We start from the raw sequence: 20,434 nt of genomic DNA, 5'->3' as shown, positions 1-20,434 counted from the left end.
ATAGTCAGAGAAATATTGCATAAAGATCCATTTTATTCCATACATGAATTTTCTGATCATTGGAAGGTAAATCCAAAAAGAAGATAGACACAAAGCAAGAAAATGAAAGTAACTGTCATTTAGTTTTGATATGTAATAAATACCTATGTAAATTTACATGTAAAGGAATTAGTCATAAACTTTAAACAAGAACTTAATACACTGCAAAAGCAAATATTTATTATCCTGTAATATGTTCTATATGTGAACTAAATTGTAAAGCACACTATATAAATGTCATAGCAGAATCAAAATGTCAAGGCTCATATGTAATGACACAACACGTACCAATTGTAATACATCGAATGTATGATCAAAAAATACAAGTTTAAGTAAATTTTATACAAAAAGCTCACAGCATACTGAAAATTACTATGGTGTACAGCTTGTTTTACCAACTAGTATAATAATTAAGCCTGCATGATGTTTTAATATCTTACTTGGTATTCCACTGCAATGCAGAATTCATGTGTCTTAAATATAAGATCCTTAATAGTTTCATCCACAGTTATATGCCTGAAATTTGTGATTCAGCTGATACTTTCTTTGTTCATTAAAGAAATTCTGCAGATTATGTTGTGGCAAGTGTCCAATGACTTTAGATTGGTCTTGTCCTTCTCACTGCATGAATTAAATAACTGCATGAGCTGTGCTGATTTTGACAGAGAATAGCTGTTCCATTCCTTCATATTTTTCCTATGTCTTGCATTTTGACAATGTAAAGGATAGAGTGAGAATTGTTTCTCTGTTTTTCATATGAATAATTACTGTTAAGCTTGTGTTTATGTTTAACAATATTAGGAAAGATGACACATTCAGTGGCAGACAGGCACAACAAAAAGGCCAATACACATTATAAGTTTCAGCAAAGCCTTCTTCAGCAGAGAAAACAAACACACATTCACACAAGCAAGCACCCCTCACGCACACATGAACACAAACACAAGCACCTCTCACCGGTATTTCCCATCAAAGTGCCAGTGGTAGTGGTCACGTATGTGAGGTGTGGTTGCTTGTGTGGATGTGGATGTGTTTTCTCTGCTAAAGAAGGCTTTTGCCAAAAGTTATAATGTGTAACAGTCTTTTTGTTGTGCCTGTCTGCAACTCAGTGGGTCATCTTTAAAGTGAGTAACAATCTATCGTTTTCCTAATATTGTTGGCATTCCAACCTAGAGTTTCCATTATTTGTATGTTCAATAGTTTTGTGCATTTATTATCCTAAGTGAGACATGCACAGCTGCTCTTTTACAGATGACATAATTTGTATCATAAATACTGAATCAGGGACACAATGCACAATGTGAGACTTTTTACAGGACTTGTGAGCAAAGTGTTCCCTGCCAGTCAGCTTATGAGTGAAGCCATCAAATTAGCTGAGAAGATCTCTTCACATTCACCTTTGATTGTGTCTCTGTGCAAAGAAGCAGTAAACACTGGTAAGTACACACTTCTGGGAAGTGTAATAATAATGTACTAAAACGAAATGGACCATTATTAAAATAGTATTTGATTGTGAGAAATGAAATACGAAGATCTTATAAAACCAGAATACAGAAATGTTTCCTATTATTTACGCACAGTTGTAATCATATTGAAATAGTAACTGATGAAAATCATTATCATCTTTACATACATTCTCATTTAAACAGAAACTGGATAGAGTTTTAAAATAATTTTGAAGGAGATAAGTAACAAGTAAACAAAAATGTTGATATTTTTCAGCTCTTGAAACAACTCTTCAGGAAGGCCTTCACTTTGAAAAGAGGACATTCCATGCAACATTTGCAACAGTAAGTTCAGTTAATTAAGAGAGATATTATGGTCATCTGCTTTTAGGAAACTTGAGAAACTTGCTCTTTATTAAGTAAGACAAATTTACACACAACAAATTATATCAATCATTAGCACTATAAATTGCTACATACTTTGGTCCTGACTACAACTATTCTTTGAATGATCTAGCAGATGGGATGAGGTGAAAGAAACTTTATGAAAGTTTGAGTTGCACTCACATATAATTTCAGTATATGAATTAGTATAGCTCTCTCTGTAGAGAACATTTCATGAATATCAAATCTGGAAGATGTGAGCAGGCTATTTCATGTTCTGTGACAGGGAATTTATTTTTCAGACCATGTGGAGAATAATAGTGGTTAATAAGTCAGTCCTCATGCACTTTTGTTTCGTGAAAGCATTTAGTAGTATGGCCCTCGCCCCTAATTTAACAGATGCCATGGATAGTTCTGATTCTCAGTAGACCATAATTTCAGTTGTGTAACTTAGAGCCACCAACAGTCTTCTTGTTTGGTCATAGTTGTGGTTTATTTCTAGTATTAGGCTCTGGCTGCATTCATTGGTACATTATTTCCAGTTATTGTATAGTTTTGCCTAGTAGTAAACGGACAGAGAATGTGCATATTTTGTGCAATAACAAGATGAATTCACTCCTGTTCATCATCAGCCAGCATAGTCCACAGTCAACAATTTTTGGATTGCTGCAGTGGGCGGCAACAGCTGAACATCTCTAGTGCCTCTGGACTTCCCTGGAAACCCTGAGACAATAGCATCTGTTGATGCACTACATCTGATCACTTTGAACTCATAATTGTGGGAGGCAATGTAGGAACTTTTCAAATGACTGTCACCTCAGCAACAAGTATTAGTTTCAGTACAGTTTTGGTAGCACCTCTGAGGCAGCACCTCTGAGGCAGCACCTCTGAGGCAGCATCATACCCAGAACCAGTTGCAGTCCTGTAAATTGGTGCCAAAGTGAAGACTTAAACCAGAGGCTCAGACAACTCTGCACTGCACTTATATGAGGTGCGACAATAAAGTGATGAGACTGATGTGAAAAAAAAGTTGCTTACCTTTTTAGTCAAGTTTAGTGTTGTCTCCTTCAAAGTAGTTCCCTTCTGATTGCTCACACTTTTTCCAGTGCTTCTGCCATTGATTGTAACATTTCTGGAACTCATGTTCTGTAATATCATCCAAGACCCTCGTCACAGCTTTTTGGACATCTTGTGTTGTTTGAAAATGGTGTCCCTTGACCGCCGTCTCTTGGAAATAGAAAAGAGTCGTACGGAGCAATATCTGGTGAATTCTTTTACGAAGTCTTTCTAAAATTTCTTTGTAGTAATATTGGTTAACTGTTTGTTCAGGAGACACCCGCTCTTTATGAACAATTCCCTTGGAATCAAAGAAGCACACAAGCATGCATTTCACTTTTGACTTTGACATGCGAGCTTTTTTTGGTCTGAGTGATTCCTTTGAGCAACATTGTGAACTTTGGCATTTTGTCCCTTGATCATACTGAAAAAAACAACTTTCATCACCAGTGATAACATGGCTCAACAATTTTGGATTGATTTCCACTTGCTCTAACAGATTGGCTGCCACATTTTTCCGTGTTTCTCGTTGTTGTGGTGTGAGATTTTTGGAGACCATTTTTGCACAAATCTTTCTCATACCAAGATCTTCAGTTATTATTAGATGAACTGTTTCTTGATTGATGTTCAATTTTTCTGCAATCATTTTCATGGATAATCTTCGATCAGATCATGAGAGTTCACGCACCCTGGCCAAGCTGACATCCATCCATGAGGTTGATGGCCGTCCACTGCGGTTTTCATCTTCAACATTCATTCTGCCTTCACTAAACATTTTATGCCAATGAAAAACTTGAGCTCTTGACATAATGTCCTGTCCAAAAGCCGTCTGAAGCTTACCATAAGTTTTCGTCGCGTTTTCACCCAGCTTAATGCAAAAAGTAATACCGTTGTGCAGTATTATGCAGTTCCATATCCATGACGAGAGACACAAATACTTGTTAACTTATTGCAGCACAACTCACAAATGAGCAGTTGCATCGATGTGCCGCTTGGACTAGAAGCAGCTTATAGACAAAGGTCAAAGATATTGTGCCTACACAAGCCTGCAGGTGTAGTAACACTGTTCACGTTTACGTCGCACTGCACTTAGCGTAGACCGGGACTGTGTCCTAGGCATGCCCGATGTTAACTGACTGGGCACGGCCCGTGCTGCCGGAGTTGTTGTTGTTATGACGGCAGTGGTCACGTCCGAATTCTCGCGTGCCCTCTGATGGACGGGACTCTACTTGCGGCAACTACCGTCCGTGACGCGCCGTGCCAATGTGCGCCTCCCGCGATCTTTCTGGTGGCTACTACACTCCTCCTCCTTCGGGGGGGTGAAGCCACTGTGATCCACTGCATCGGGAGGTGGAGCGTCGGGCAGGAGCGATGACCTCTACATCCATTGGATGGCCGGAGTCGAGGGGATCTGCCAACCCTCGAGCTGGAACCTTCGAATACAGCTGGAAGTGACCCACACGAAGAGGCCCCCGATGTCCCACAACCGGAGGCCGGGACAGAACGGGCGACAAGCTGTTGAACTCCAGATCCTGTTCCACCCCGGGAGGGGCAAGACCCAGGGGCGGGGACGAAGGGGAAGGGACGACCACAGGTGAACCAACCTCCTGAGAAACCGGGCCCGCTAGGGGGGCCGGCTCTCGCTGGGGCATCTCGAACGATGGCGATGCTGGTGCTGGAGCTACTGGAGGCTGCCAAGGCTGAGAACCATCGCAGTGTGGCAGAGGCACAGCGGGGTGAGGAGGTAACGTCCCCTGCGAAACCAACACAGGTGCCGGCAATGGGGAAGCCGGTGTCTGAGAGGGCGGAGGGTGGGTGCCTGAATGTGGACGTAGCTGATTTTGGTGACGACGTACCACCCGGTCCCCCGCCTGCAAGGTATAGAGTCGGCGGCCATTTCAGCACAGGACCACCGCTGGTAGCCAACGTGGATTGCGACCAAACCCACGGGCCCAGACCAACATACCCAGTGGAAAACCAGGTACTCCGTTTTGTGAAGACTGGCGAGGACCAGGCCGGAGGAGGTGCAGCAGAGTCCTAGGTTGACGCCCATGGAGGAGCTCTGCGGGGCTGCGGTCTCCCATTGGTGTGGTCCGGTATGCCGTCAAGAAAAACGTCAATGCTTCCTCCGCAGGAAATTCGTGCACATACTTCTGCGTCTTAAATGTGCGCACCATGCGCTCGGCTTCCCCATTCAATTGTGGATGGAAGGGGGGAGAGCAAACGTGCCGAATACCGAAGCGCCTACAAAAATCCTGGAAGGTCTGTGAAATAAACTGCGGTCCATTGTCCGAGACCAGGGTGATTGGCAGACCTTCCACAGAAAAGATTTTTGCTAGTGCCTGGATTGCAACTTCGGAAGTGGTTGAGGAGCAGCGAACCACATATGGGAATCGGGAGTAAGCATAAATGACAATGAGCCAAAAACCGTTGAGAAATGGGCCCGCAAAATCGATGTGAACACGTTCCCATGCTTGGGTTGCCGGTGGCCATGAAGAGAATGCCGCCCTGGGAGATGCTTGTTGGCTCGCACACTGGGAACAGGCGGCCACCAAGTGCTCGATTTCTCTGTCAATACCGGGCCAGTACACATGTCTGCGAGCCAAGGTTTTAGTACGGGAAACACCCCAGTGCCCCACATGTAATAACGTGAGGACCTCCCGTCGTAAACTTGCAGGAACAACAACGCGAGGAGCTGTATCATCGGTAGCCAGAAGGAGAACGCCTTCCAAGACCGAGAGGCGGTCCCGTAGAAGAAAATAATTACGAAGAGGGTCCGAGGCCCAGCTCGGAGGGCGGGATGACCACCCCTGCTGAATGAGGCGAACTATTTGTCGGAGAACCGGGTCAGCTGCCGTTTCCCTGGCGACTAGAGAACTAGTGATCGGGAAGCCATCAACCGCTTGGCGGGACGCCACATCCAAATGAAAACACATAATCTCCTCTCGATCGAACGTAGGATCCGGGCCCACCGGAAGATGGGAAAGAGCGTCGGCGTTGGCATGCTGTCCTGTAGGGCAACTGACCCTTAACATAGACAAATGTAATGTATTGCGAATACATAGAAAGAAGGATCCTTTATTGTATGATTATATGATAGCGGAACAAACACTGGTAGCAGTTACTTCTGTAAAATATCTGGGAGTATGCGAAGAAACGATTTGAAGTGGAATGATCATATAAAATTAATTGTTGGTAAGGCGGGTACCAGGTTGAGATTCATTGGGAGAGTGCTTAGAAAATGTAGTCCATCAACAAAGGAGGTGGCTTACAAAACACTCGTTCGACCTATACTTGAGTATTGCTCATCAGTGTGGGATCCGTACCAGATCGGTCTGACGGAGGAGATAGAGAAGATCCAAAGAAGAGCGGCGCGTTTCGTCACAGGGTTAATTGGTAACCGTGATAGCGTTACGGAGATGTTTAATAAACACAAGTGGCAGACTCTGCAAGAGAGGCGCTCTGCATCGCGGTGTAGCTTGCTCGCCAGGTTTCGAGAGGGTGCGCTTCTGGATGAGGTATCGAATATATTGCTTCCCCCTACTTATACCTCCCGAGGAGATCACGAATGTAAAATTAGAGAGATTAGAGCGCGCACGGAGGCTTTCAGACAGTCGTTTTTCCCGCGAACCATACGCGACTGGAACAGGAAAGGGAGGTAATGACAGTGGCACGTAAAGTGCCCTCCGCCACACACCGTTGGGTGGCTTGCGGAGTATCAATGTAGATGTGTAGATGTAGAATGAATGTCATAATGGTACTTAGAGAGGAACAAGGCCCAGCGCTGTAGTCTGTGGGCCACCCTATCCGGAATCTGAGAGGCGGGGCCAAATAACGATATTAACGGCTTATGGTCAGTGATTAACTGAAACTTCGTGCCATACAAGAAAGGGTGAAACTTTGTAACAGCGTAGACAATGGCCAAAGCCTCTTTTTCCACCTGGGAGTAATGGGCCTGTGCGGGACTAAGCGTTTTAGACGCTAACGCCAGTGGTTGCTCGGAACCATCTGCGTTGCGATGGGCCAGGACCGCCCCCACCCCATACTGCGAAGCGTCTGTAGCCAGGACCAAAGGCTTACGGGGATCAAAAGTAGCCAAACAAGGGGCGGACGTGAGGAGGCCCTTCAACGAGGTGAACGCTCTCTCGCATGCAGGCGACCAATCAAAAGGAACACCCTTGTGCAGAAGGCAGTACAGGGGGTGGGCTATAGTGGAAGCCCTGGGAATGAACCGGTGGTAATAGGCTATCTTGCCTAAAAAAGCTTGTAACTCTTTCAGCGAAGCGGGCCGAGGAAAGTTGACGATACCTTGGACCAAACTTCCTAGTGGCTGGATACCGTGCCGAGAGATGGTGTAGCCCACATACTCAATGGATGGTTGAAAGAAGGTTGACTTAGGCAGGTTGCAACGCAAGCCCACAGACCTGAATTTGAGAAAGAGGGTGCGAAGGTTGTGCAAGTGTTCCTTCGTGCCGCGGCCTGTGACAATTATGTCATCCAGGTAATTAATACAATGAGGAATTGTCGACGTGACATGCTCAAGATAACGCTGGAATAACGCCGGGGCACTGGATATTCCAAAGGCCAACCGCTGGTATTGGTAAAGGCCAAACGGGGTGTTGACGACCGCCAACCGTTTGGAGTCCTCATCAAGTGGTATCTGATGATAAGCCTCCGACAGATTGATTTTCGAAAAATATTGGCATCCTGCCACGGAGGAGAACAATTCATCAGCACGAGGCAAAGGATAGGTGTCCACCACCAATTGGGAATTAATGGTGGCCTTGAAATCGCCACAAAGACGTAATTTTCCCGAGGGCTTCCTTACAATAACGAGGGGCGAAGCCCACTCACTGGAAGAAATGGGAAGAACGACCCCTAGGGCTGTCAGCCGGTCTAGCTCTTCCTTTACCTGAGGGTGGAGAGCCAAGGGAATCTGCCTCAGGCATAGAAAACGCGGGCGAGCCGACGCCTTCAACGTTAAGTGAGCTTCAAAATCTGAAACACGCCCTAGGCCCTCCTCAAAAATATCTGGAAAGTCGGAGATCAAAGATTCCAATGATTGATAGGGAACGTCTTCGGAGACCAACTGTATGGTGTCAGCGATAGAAAAACCTAAAGCTTGAAAGGCATCCAGGCCAAAAAGGTTAGCGGAGCTCGCATCACTGACAACAATAAAAGTAATAGGCCGAGTGACTGATTTGTAAGTCACGTCGGCAGTGAATTGACCCAGTAGGGGAATGAACTGTTTACCATAACCGCGTAGACGCCGGTAAACTGGCGCCAACGGGGGCGATCCAAGGTCGGAATAAGTTTGTGCATTCAACAACGAAACTGCCGCGCCCGTATCGACTTGCAGTTGTAACCGGCGCGACGGAAACCGACACCTCGATAAAGAGTTTGCGTGCCAATGCGTCAGGAGCCTGGCCCGATGAAACTTCCTGAATGTCAGCGTCTATGTCCTCTGTACCTGCTTCCTTCGATTCTTTTGAGGCGGAGCGGCAAACTTTAGCAATGTGAACTGTTCTATTACATTTGCGACAAACGGCCCAACGCTGGGGGCACTCTGACCGATCATGATGTATATAGCACGACGCACAGGACGGCAACAGGGGCCGGCGGCCGGAATTCTGTTTACGCGCCGTGCGGGAGCGGCCGTAACGGCTGGATTGAACCGCTCGCACGTCATCCACCCCCGACACAGTGGACGCGGCCGCGCCGCCCTGAACCTCCGTGACGGCGCACCACGCTTCCAGCTGTTGACCTGCTGCATGAGAGACTTCATACGATTGAGCAATGGACAGGACTTCCTCGAGGGAAGGGTTTTCTAACTGCAGGGCCCGTTGCCGGACCTCCCTATCAGGGGCCGAACGAACAATGACGTCGCGTACCATAACGTGGGCGTACGACTCTCGCGACTGCTCCGTGACAAAATGACACTTGCAACAAAGACCGTGCAGGGTAGCGGCCCACGCCCAGTAAGACTGATGGGGCTGTTTCTTGCATTGATAGAACTCGACCCTAGCCGCCACAACATGTGATAATATGAAGACAGCAATGAACACAATGCGTCAAAAGACAAGGATGAGGGTTCCTGCAACGGCGCTAGCTGCCGCAAAACTTGATACAGCGAGGGAGATATCCAAGACAAGAAGAGAGCACGACATACCTCCGCATCGGAAACATGAAACGCCTGGAAATGCTGCCGAAGGCGATGTTCATATGCGTCCCAATCCTCCGCCGTCTCGTCATACGGGGGAAAGGGAGGAGGGAATGGCGCCGGAGCAGACGGTGTGGAGAGCAACGCCGGAAGCACTTGTTTCATGGTGGCCATGAGTTCCTTCTGCTGCACTACCAAAACTCGCACCAAATCCTCCATGCCGTGGAGAAGCTGCGAAACTGGAACAACAACGCAACACGCGAAAGAACGACCCTACTCGTAGCCAATTATGTAGTAACACTGTTCACGTTTACGTCGCACTGCACTTAGCGTAGACCGGGACTGTGTCCTAGGCATGCCCGATGTTAACTGACTGGGCACGGCCCGTGCTGCCGGAGTTGTTGTTGTTGTCATGCCAGCAGAGGTCGCGTCCGAATTCTCGCGTTCCCTCTGGTGGGCGGGACTCTAGTTGCGGCAACTACCGTCCGTGACGCGCCGTGCCAATGTGCGCCTCCCGCGATCTTTCTGGTGGCTACTACAGCAGGGTTGCCACATATTGCAAAGAAAATTCAGTCTCATTGCTTTATTGTCACACCTCGTATATGGCTTTCTTGATCTCTGTGATTGGACAGAGAATTGTAGTGCACTGTTCAGTAGTTTGGGAGTATATAACACAAAAGAAATGGCTATTCATATATCAGAATATGCTATCTGATCAGAAGTATCTAGACATCCTTATTTAATGCAGAATTGACCTCTAGATAACATTAGAGGTGTATCCACCACTATAAAAGGAGGCAGTGAGCATTGTGTTGTCTTTAGAGATGCAGTAACAGCTGAATGAGTCAGAGAGGAGAGCTAAGTGACTTTGAATGTGGACTAGACAATGGAAGTCATCTTAGCAACAAATCCATAAGGGACATTTTAACAATTTAAAGTTGCCTAAGTCGACTGCGACTGTGAAATGAAACATGAAGGAACAACCAAAGCTAAACCAAGACAAGGCAGACATCACGTACTGAAGAACAAGGACCATTCAGCATTGTGGAAGGTGCTGTGAAAGGAATCACTTGTGAGTTTCATAGTGCTAGCAGCAGTCCAACTAACACAGTGACCATGCAAAGAGACTTGAAAAGAATGAGGTACAGTGATCAAGTAGGCCCTCATAAGCTACACATTTCTGTAAGTGCTAAGCAGCACTTGAAATGGTGTAAAGAATGACATCACTGGGCAATGGATGACAGAAAATAAGTGATTTGAAGCAATTAATCATGCTATACCCTTGAGGAATTTGATGAAAGCGTTTGGGTTTGATGAATGCCTCCTGATCATTACCTGCTATCATGTGTAGTGCCAACAGTGAAGTACGAGGAGGTGGTGTTACAGTACAGGGATGTTTTTCATCTACATCTACACCTGTGCTCTGCAAACCACTGTGAGGTGGTACGTCCCATTGTACTAGCTATTAGGGTTTCCTCCTGTTCCAGTCCCATATGGACCATGGGAAGAATGATTGATTGAATGCCTCTGTGCATGCAATAATTACTCTACTCTCATCCCCATGATCTCTATGTAAGTGATATGTGTGGGGTTGTACCATATTCCTAGAGTCATTATTTAAAGCCAGTTCTTGAAACTTTTTCAAGGTTAAGTTGTGGTCCCTTTATCACACTTCAGAAAATACTACATGGAAAAGCATTAAGAAAACATTTTACAGCACTGAGTACTGTATTCAATATAGAAACAGTATGGAGACAATGACTGCACAAACATGACAATACAGCCTGATATAAAGCAGTATTTGTGAAGTAATGATGTGTGAAAAATAACATTCTTGAAATGGAGTGGTCTGTCAAGAGTTCCGACCTTGACCAAATGGAACACCTTTGGAGTTGAGTTAAAATGCTGACCATACTACAGATCCCAGCATCCACTAACACTACCTTATCTGGTTTTGGCTCTTGAGGAAAAACGGGCTGCTATTCCTCCACAGACACTCAGACACCTCATTGAAAGTTCTGGTATGAAGCAGGTGAGATTAAAGGTAGGGTATTTGACACCTTAAATCCAAAAAATAATTTAACACCCTTTATTAAAACATTAATTAAAGTACACCTGACCAATAATGATACAGATGGAAAATTTAAAACTAGCTAATATGAAAAGCAAGTCAGCATAATGCAGCCACACCACTGCTACTTTGGGCCCCCAAACTGTATCAAAGGTATCACAGTAATAAAATAAAAAAAAAGTAATTCAATTACAAGATAGTCAAGTTATAGAAAAATCTCACAAGTAATGGTTAATTGTTTAATGGCCAGTGGCTCATTTCAGAACCGGAAGAAAGAACTTTCAGGACAAATAGCCATCTTTAGAACAAATCTTAAATTTACTTATGTAATGTAAACCTAAACAGGACTGAGGTTTAAATGTGATGCAAGTAACTTCAAATAGTGAGTGCCGTAGCCACGTAACAATAATGGCCTAACAACTGCTAATACAAGGAAGTAAACAATCAGTCAAAAATTTATATCTATTTACACTATTTAATGGGAACAATTCAGAATTTTATTTTTTGGAGGCACCAACTAAATGAGCATCATAACATTGGTTACTTCAAGCAGAGAGATATTAGTGGTAATTTTCAGTCATGTAACCCCTTATTCACAGTAACGGCCAACTGCCAGCTCTAAGTTTGAAAAAAAGTAAGTGACCCAATATCAAAAGCAACAACAGAATCAGTTACAGCCACAAGGTAATAAATTACTGCTAATGACACAGTAAGTAAGATTTCAGTTGATAACGACACCAACACAAGATTAAAAGAGTCAATCTTTGAAATTAAAGGGGTACAACAGCATATGAACAAGTTAGGTGAAGGAAAACTTGTGTCAATATAAGCAGTTAATGGCATTGACAGCAAACACATTTAATAATAATATTAGTACAGTACCTGCATATGAAAACACAGCCGCTGGAGATAAAATGGTTTAGTCACATAAATAAGCTAGTAATTTATTTCAAAACCTACCTAAGGACCACCCTAAACATACAAGATTAACTAATAGTAAATGCTACAGAAACATTCACCTTTTGAGCTAGCAGTAGCCACAACAGATAAATAGCTGCAAATGTACAATCAGCCAAACTACTCATTCAAGATCTCCACAGAAAATGCAGTCTAAGTGTAAATTGTGCCAGTTAAGGTTCTGGAGGTTCAGAAATTAATGCCATAACTGCATGATACTCATGAGATGAATTACACACACGAAAGAAACAATGCAAAACTAGTGGAAATTGACTGTTGAAATTGATGTAATCACCATACACATATGCACACACTCTAACCACCCACTACAATTATGAGCCTATTATGAAAGCAAAATTGTATTGCAACAACATTAAGGGCTATGCACCCTCTGTATTCAATGTACACAATAATGTACCTGATGAACACAATGGTTAATCATTAAAGAGTGACTAAAACTCCATGTCTGTCATTCACCAGTAAGTACAGTCATGAATGAATCCCTAGCACATTCAGTCAGCAGATCTTAATTCAAATTTGAGAGCTACAGGACACAGTTTAGTTCCCAGTCTCAGTTGCCACCTCAGTACTGCTCAGCCAAACATACAGACATCCACTGCTACAGTCTTGCACTAATAGTCACATGACAGGTCAGCTGTTTACACTCACAGCATACCTCTAATCCAACTCCAATTGCCCTTATTTGGCCTGCACAGCCAAACTTGAAATTTCTGCCAAATGTGCTGGCCTTTCACAGCTGTCAATTCACGATGTACATTCCAGCCTGCTCCTAAACTAATACTAACCTCCGAAGATATCGCTATATCCCAGCAGAGTTCAAGCTAGATGAAGGCCAAGGGGTGGGGGGGGGTGACACTCCATATTAAAGTCCACTAGCAGGTGAAATTGGGTATGTGTACCATCCACATGGATTTTATGTAGGTTAAAGGAATATCTAAGAGACTAGATGACAAATAACAAGATGTAAGTAGGTAAAGAAGTAAATTAGCAGAGACCATTTGTACTAAAACAAAAGTTGGCCAAATTGGAAGTGAATAGTAGCAAAATCTTAAATTCAGACTGGAATATATATAGGAAGGTTAGCTAGATACAATGGCTATCATGTATTTATTGCTGTAAAGGACACAATAACATCAAGTTGGGTTATTGCAGACTCTGTATTTGAAATAGTCAGACTCACGGCAGAAATTAAAGGTGGATCAAACATTGTAATTGAACACTTATATGGACAACACACTTCAAAAGAAGCTGGAGTTGCAGAATGTTTCAGAAAAAACACAGAGAATATAGTGGATAAATTTTCGACTTATGCTGTTGTAATATGGGGAGAAGTCTGTTTGTCGACTATGAAATGAGAGAATATGTGCTTTATTTTTTTTTTTAATATCAGGGGATTTCCAGTTTCATGCATGATGGCTGCCAACAACCTTTATAGACTGTACCACCAGAACATAAAACTCTGTTAGACACTGGACTCGCATTCGGGAGGACGATGGTTCAATCCCGCGTCCGGCCATCCTGATTTAGGTTTTCCGTGATTTCCCTAAATCGCTCCAGGCAAATGCCGGGATGGTTCCTTTCAAAGGGCACAGCCGACTTCCTTCCCCATCCTACCCTAATCCGATGAGACTGATGACCTCGCTGTCTGGTCTCCTTCCCCAAAAGCAACCAACCAACATAAAACTCTACTGTGAACTCCAGTCAGAGATGCGTAGCCTACATGGAAATTATTTTTACTTCAAATATTGTGGCATTGAATGTTTGAAATTATTGTCTGCTGGTAGCATATGCTGTATCCACATTATAAATCTAATGTCTCTGTATTTGATTGGTCACTAGTAAATTCATTGTATGCTGTGGAAGTAATTGCTGCTGCTCTTGGCCTTCTAGTACTACTAACTTGTATGTATCACGACTCACTATTGTAGTGCAGCCTTCCAAGAGCTGTTCAACACAATGTTCATTTACCTGGATGACCTAGTCTACAAAAGAGAACTACTGACTTGTGCAAAGCACACAGAAGGACAACGTATACAACCTAAATTTTTGAAGGAAGAACTGACAACTCTGGCCCATACTACAGTATCTCCCTTCCAAGTAAGGAGACAATGAAATTCAAAAGAAATGAGCTTCATAAAAATGAAAGTCACTGTCCTGTACTTAGTTCATCATGATTTTTATAAAAATCTGAAAGAAGCTGTTGGAAAGCATCTGCTCAAGGATATGGCCTTGATTTGCTTGAATACACCAGAGTTTAAATTGCAAATATTGGTGAGAAAGCATTGGATATTTGATGAAGCCAAAATTAGGAAGTAGTCCACAACTTTTGCACAATTTCCATGTCTTCCAGTGAATGCGAAAGAGGTTTATTCCAAATGAATCTTTTAATTACTTCATCTAGGTCATTCATGCTTGTATGAACAACTTTCACACTTCATCAGGATGGCAGAGCCTCTTCTCACTCAGTTTAAACAAAACAAATATGTAGAGTCATGGCTGCTCCAAGCTCAATCTAATATTGGACTAAAATGAATTAATAAATAAACACCAGCAGTAAAAATAGCAGAGGAATGAGTCAACAGTAGAAGCAAGAAGTGATCTGGAAACAGTAAGTGTACACCAGAGGACATGCTAAAATTGTGGAAGTTGCTAGAATGACATCTTGCTTGTGGGTATCACCACAATTTTCCCAATAAAAAAAAGCACTGGTTATAGGTAGTTTGATGCAACAGAAATTACCAATGTTACTGATTCAAACTAGCATGTAAAGCAATAAATCCGACTCGAAAGATAATAAAAACTTTTTAATGCTAAATGAGCGTACTGGATTAGTTTGTGAAAACCCAAGACAACTAGACAAGGAAGAAAAATATTAAAATTATTCTGCAAAGTGCAGCAAACTTATTCTATGGCATGGGTGTCTGCAATAACAAACAAACAGTTCAGAAACTGATATTCCTCTAATACAGAGAGATACATTGTGAATTCAGATATGAATCTATTTTCAAGGGTGCACTGTCACTCAGAGATTACTGTAAACCTAACATAAAATAAACAACAATTGTGGCACTAGAATTTGATTGGAATCTCATTTCACAATGCTAACAGTCTTCAACACAATGAAATAAAAAACTATTATGGTATGTAGGCACATTTCATCTACATACCTCTTCTAACATTCTTAACATGGAGCCAGAGGCTGCAATTATCAATCTGGGAGAAAAATTTACACTAATGGCTTCTCCTTATTTATACATAGCTACCAAGATCAAAGCTAACCACTAGTAAAAAGTCTATAGGGATATTCCAAATACTAGTGGGTAAGACATGTCCATGCCTATTTTCTGTCTGCTTATTTTGAACTTTTAAAACTGCAGTTGTAATTAATAAGAGGTGACTTTACTTCATTTGTTATGGATTGATAATTTTGCAGCTGTTTAGGTGTGTACCACTGAGTACAAAAAGAGCAACAAACGATACTTTCCTTCTAATGAACAATTTATTTTTCATAAGTAGTTTTGTCTTTAATGTTTTCTCTCAGTTTTATAATGAGTTGGCTGTAAATATAGCGTCATAAATTTCAAATTTTCTTGTGTACTCATGGTTCAGGACAAGTAACTGTTCAAATTATTTTCTATCTTCATGAAATTACATATTTTATTTCAGCATTAAGTAATTAAACTTAAATCTGTTGTTATGACTCACTGAAATGTAATTATTATTGATTTTGAACTTTAAATAATAGATCAAAGATCACTTATTATATTTGAATACCAAATTCTTTGTTGTAGAATGACCGAAAGGAAGGAATGACAGCTTTTGTTGAGAAACGAGCACCAAATTTCAAAAACAGCTAATGTGTTCGAAAAACATGTATGCAACGGAGATAAGGTAAGTGTATGTTATATTGATCGATAAAAAGTAAATAAATATCAAATGCATTTGTGGCAAAGATCATTGCCATATTTATTGAGAAAAAATATTAAAATATGCAGCAAATCATTTGATTCTTCTTGTGATGGCATGACAAGGCTTTTTTGGTTTATGTTATCATCTACTGTTTTCATAATATTTATTATTCACAAAATAATATAAACCACCATCAATGCTGAATAATGGTTCAAATCTTGCAACTGTCTTAGATCCAAAATTGGTTGTTTCATAATGTGAAAACATAATCCCATTTAAATTATTTTAAATAAGTGTTTCAAGTACATCTTGTTTATCTAACTGTGGCCATTGTTAGAAGTCTAACAAAGCCTTGTTTAAATTATTTTTTCATTGTAAAAATTTATTTTCATTTGGGTAAACCTATGTTGGAGCATAACAAAGGAATAAAATATTTCACACTTTTAAAAGTGGCATTATATATTGATTTGCATGCTTCACAAAAGTAAAATGAATGTAATAGAATAGTGTTGCAGAAATATCCCAGATGGAAATGTAAAGTTAATTAATAACACTGAATAGGGAAGAGGGGCAGATCATGAACATTCATACTTACAGTCTGCTTTATTATATAATAATAATAATAATAATAATAATAATAATAATGGTTTATTTGTCCATAATAACTTTTACAGTCATGGACATAGTCTGTCAGTACATACATGAACAATAATAATAGTTTAGTAGTAGAAATACAGTACATACAACATTAAAAAATGTTTGAGTACAAACATTTAGCAATTAACAGCTGCTTTAATTTTATTTTAAATATGTTTCCTTTTAACCTTTTTATGGTATTTGGCAGTCTGCTGTAAAAAAAATCTTCCAGCAGAAAATGGATTATGATCGGTTGCTTTCTTATTTCTGAATTTTATGTGGTAATCCTCTTTCTTCCTTGTATTATAACTATGGATATCACTATTTATTATACTGTGCTCCATATTTTCTTTTACAAACAGTATAGTCCTTAGAACATATAATGAACACTGGTAGAATATTATACTTAATGAAATATTCTCTACAGGATTGACGTTTACTAATATTCGCTATTATCCTAATTGCTCTCTCCTGGGCTCTAAAAGCCCTATCCATGTATACCGTTGGTGCCCCGCCCCAAATCTCAATACCATACTGTAGGTGGGAGTGTATAATACCAAAATAGATTTGTCTTAAGACTGGTGATGCTATTATGCTAGAAAGGCGTTTTAACAGCTAGGTATTACACGAGATTTTTTTACACATGTAGCTGATGTGCTCCTTCCATGTAAGATGTTCATCAACTATAATACCCGGGAATTTATGTTTATCAATTGTTTCAATTGATAACTCTGGCTCTGTATCCACTTGTCTTGATTTGTAATTTAGCATAAACTCCATTAGAATTGTCTTTTCCTTAGTTAATGTCAATTTATTTTCAGTCATATATTCCGTGATGAGGCTAGTGTTCTTCATATTATTTTGCACTGCTAGCTATTTTGTAGGGCCCCAGCTTATGAAGGAGGTGTCATCGGCGTAATTCACAAAGTCTGCATTTTTTGGAATTATTATATCATTGATGTACACAATGAACAGAAAAGGCCCAATAATACTTCCCTGAGGGACTCCACAGTTAAGAATTTTATAAGATGATTTTACTGTTTTTTTTAAGTCCCCCGGTTGTATGATACAACTTAACACATTGTCTCCTGTCAGCAAGGTACGATCTTAACAAATCTAATGCCACTCCTCTGACCCCATAAGTTTCTAACTTATGTAGAAGAATGGAGTGATTTACAGTATCAAAAGCCTTAGACAGGTCTAGAAAGGTGCGAATAACTTTGTTTCCATCATCAAGTTTATTCAATACTGCTTGAATAAATGTGGCTATGGCTGTTATTGTAGACTTGCCCTTCCTGAAATCGTGTTGAGAACTTTTTAATATATTGTACTTAGAGAAAAATGATTCCATTTGATCAAGAAATAGCCTTTCCAACAACTTACTGAGTTCTGATGTCAATGAAATAGGCCTATAATTTTGTACATCAGTAGTTTTTCCCTTTTTATGCACTGGTCTTATTTCAGTGACTTTTAACAAGTCAGGAAATGACCCCTATCTGAAAGAGCTGTTTATTAAATGTTGCAGTGGCATTATTAACTCATTACTGCATTCTTTCAGAAATTTGGGTGAGATGTCATCCTAGCCACTGGATGCACTTGCTTTTAAGTTGGAAATGGTTCTCAGGATTTCCTGTTCTGTAACACACCTCAGGAAGAACTAATTACTGACATTACTGGGATTTAACACCTGCAGTGGGTTGATCACATCCTCCTTACTCATCTTACTAAACTGATCTATGAATCTCTCGCATACTTCTTTTGGGTCACTAACCAATTTTTCATAGCCCCTTATTATTATGTCGTTACACAATGCCTTGTCATTCCCCCCACTTTCCTTCTTTACTATATTCCATGCTATTTTGCTAACATTACAGGAGTGACTCATCTGTTCAGCATACTTCTGTGCCTTTAATGTCTTAGGTGCTTCCCTATAAGTTTTTCTACAGGCTTTGTATTTAGACTGAAAGTACTGCAGTTTGGTGTCTTTAAAAAGAATATATAGATCATTCATGTCATTCTTTAATTTCATCACATTAGGGGGGAGTTCAAGATTCTTGGAACTGTCAGTTTTCTTTAGTATTTTGACCCTTGGGCATACTTGATTTAGACAATGGGTTAATGTTGTATAAAATATTTCCCACTTTCCATTAATGTCTTCTGTTGCATACAGGCCTACCTGATACCCGTTTGTGTGTGCCAGTTTTTCTTTAATGCATGATAGTCAAGCTTTCTTTTATAAGTAAATTGTTCCTTATGAGATACTATTTCTTTGTCAGTGTGAAGTTCTAGGACTAATGCACTATGATCTGAAATGTGGTTCTCAACAGTTAAAACTACAAGGTCCTCCTTACTTAAGTTTGTAATAACATGGTCAATACATGTCTGAGAGTCACCTGTAATTCTTGCTGGTGTTGAATTCATGTGGTTGTAATTATAGGACTGTAATATATCAGTATATCTAAGGTAACTTACACTATTAGTTAAGGAGTCAATGTTCACATCCCCTACTATTATAGTCTGTTTTTTATGAGGTGAGAGTTTATCAATAAGTTCCTCTAAATGGCAAAAGAATTCTTCCATGTTACTGTTAGGGGATCTGTACAGGCTAGCAACTATTAAACTGCTATATCTGAGCTTTATTCTTATGGCAGCTATTTCAAAGACCATCTCACATGCAAGTTTATCTATCCAATCAATTTTTTTCACAGTGGACATTATTTTTGACATAAATACCAGCACCACCACCTTTATGTTGTTCCCTACAATAGACACTGACAATTTTATAATTACTTAAATTAATGCTGCATAATTCTTCAGTTTTGCACCCTAGTTCATTCACGAGATAAATATGAGAGCTACTAACACTTAGAAATTCATCAATTTGTTCAATTTTATTGGTAATATATTGGACATTTTGCAATATTATTTTGATTTTACTGTGATTTGCAATGCTGTCAAGTACTTCGCCTTCACATATATATGGTGAAGGCTGGGTTAGTCTAAAAACGTTTCTGTCGAACTTCTTTAAGTTGTGGACAAACTGTTTTTATATATTAAGTTTTTCAGTTCGATTCTTTCTTTTATGATTAAATTTAATTTTTCACACAAATAGCGTTTACCTGCGTAATTTAAGTGCAATCCGTGGGATGTGTGTTGACCTCTATCCAACTTTCCTATATCTAGAATAGAACAATTTCCATAGTTTGAACATAGTGCCTTAATTCTAATATTCGTTTTTCGTATTTCCTTGTTTACGCACGAGTTGTAGATCAGATCGTGCCAATGCGGAACAGTAGTGACAATTGTATTTTTCTGCTTATTTTCTTCAAGGAAGTTCTTCAGGGCTTCAATGCAGATTCAGCTTCATTTCTTCCCATGTCATTTGCACCACTTACACAAAATGTAAGGTCGTTGCTACGCAGCATTTTTCCTTTTAGGTCAGCGTCTTCTATAATATTTTTTGTTTTTACATAGTTGTATGGATTGGTCTTTTCCTCCACAGCTTTATTCAAAAATGTGTTCAATGTATATGTTGCACACATCTCTTCCTACCCACTCTCTGTATCCTTCTTTTCTTGCCCGTCCCCTCACCCCTGGTCTCTCTGACTACTACATCCTTCCTTCTCTGTCTGTTCATCTATCCTTCCCCACTCTCTCTGTTTCTCCGTCTCCCCCCTCTCTTTGTTCATCTCTTCCTCCCCCTCTCTATGACCATACTTTCTTCCTTCCCTTCCACATATCAACACCTTTGTCCCC

The 20,434-nt window shown here is 40.8% G+C and overlaps 1 protein-coding gene across 2 annotated transcripts in view; it reads left to right on the top strand.

The window, feature by feature from the left end:
* The window catches only part of LOC124595093 (enoyl-CoA hydratase, mitochondrial-like), a 61,134-nt gene that overhangs the window by 36,674 nt on the left and 4,026 nt on the right, over positions 1 to 20,434 (top strand). For both annotated transcript variants that reach the window (XM_047133682.1, XM_047133683.1), the window contains exons 5-7: positions 1,356 to 1,475; positions 1,762 to 1,829; positions 15,925 to 16,024. In XM_047133682.1, coding sequence (XP_046989638.1) covers positions 1,356 to 1,475; positions 1,762 to 1,829; positions 15,925 to 15,990 — 254 coding nt within the window. In that variant the 3' untranslated portion in view covers positions 15,991 to 16,024. The remainder of the gene's footprint in view (positions 1 to 1,355; positions 1,476 to 1,761; positions 1,830 to 15,924; positions 16,025 to 20,434) is intronic.

The sequence above is a fragment of the Schistocerca americana genome, chromosome 2, assembly GCF_021461395.2.
Source record: "Schistocerca americana isolate TAMUIC-IGC-003095 chromosome 2, iqSchAmer2.1, whole genome shotgun sequence".
Taxonomy (NCBI): Eukaryota; Metazoa; Arthropoda; class Insecta; order Orthoptera; family Acrididae; genus Schistocerca; species Schistocerca americana.
The sequence above is the reverse complement of the archived record's forward strand: the minus strand, read 5'-3'. Positions and strand labels throughout refer to the sequence as shown.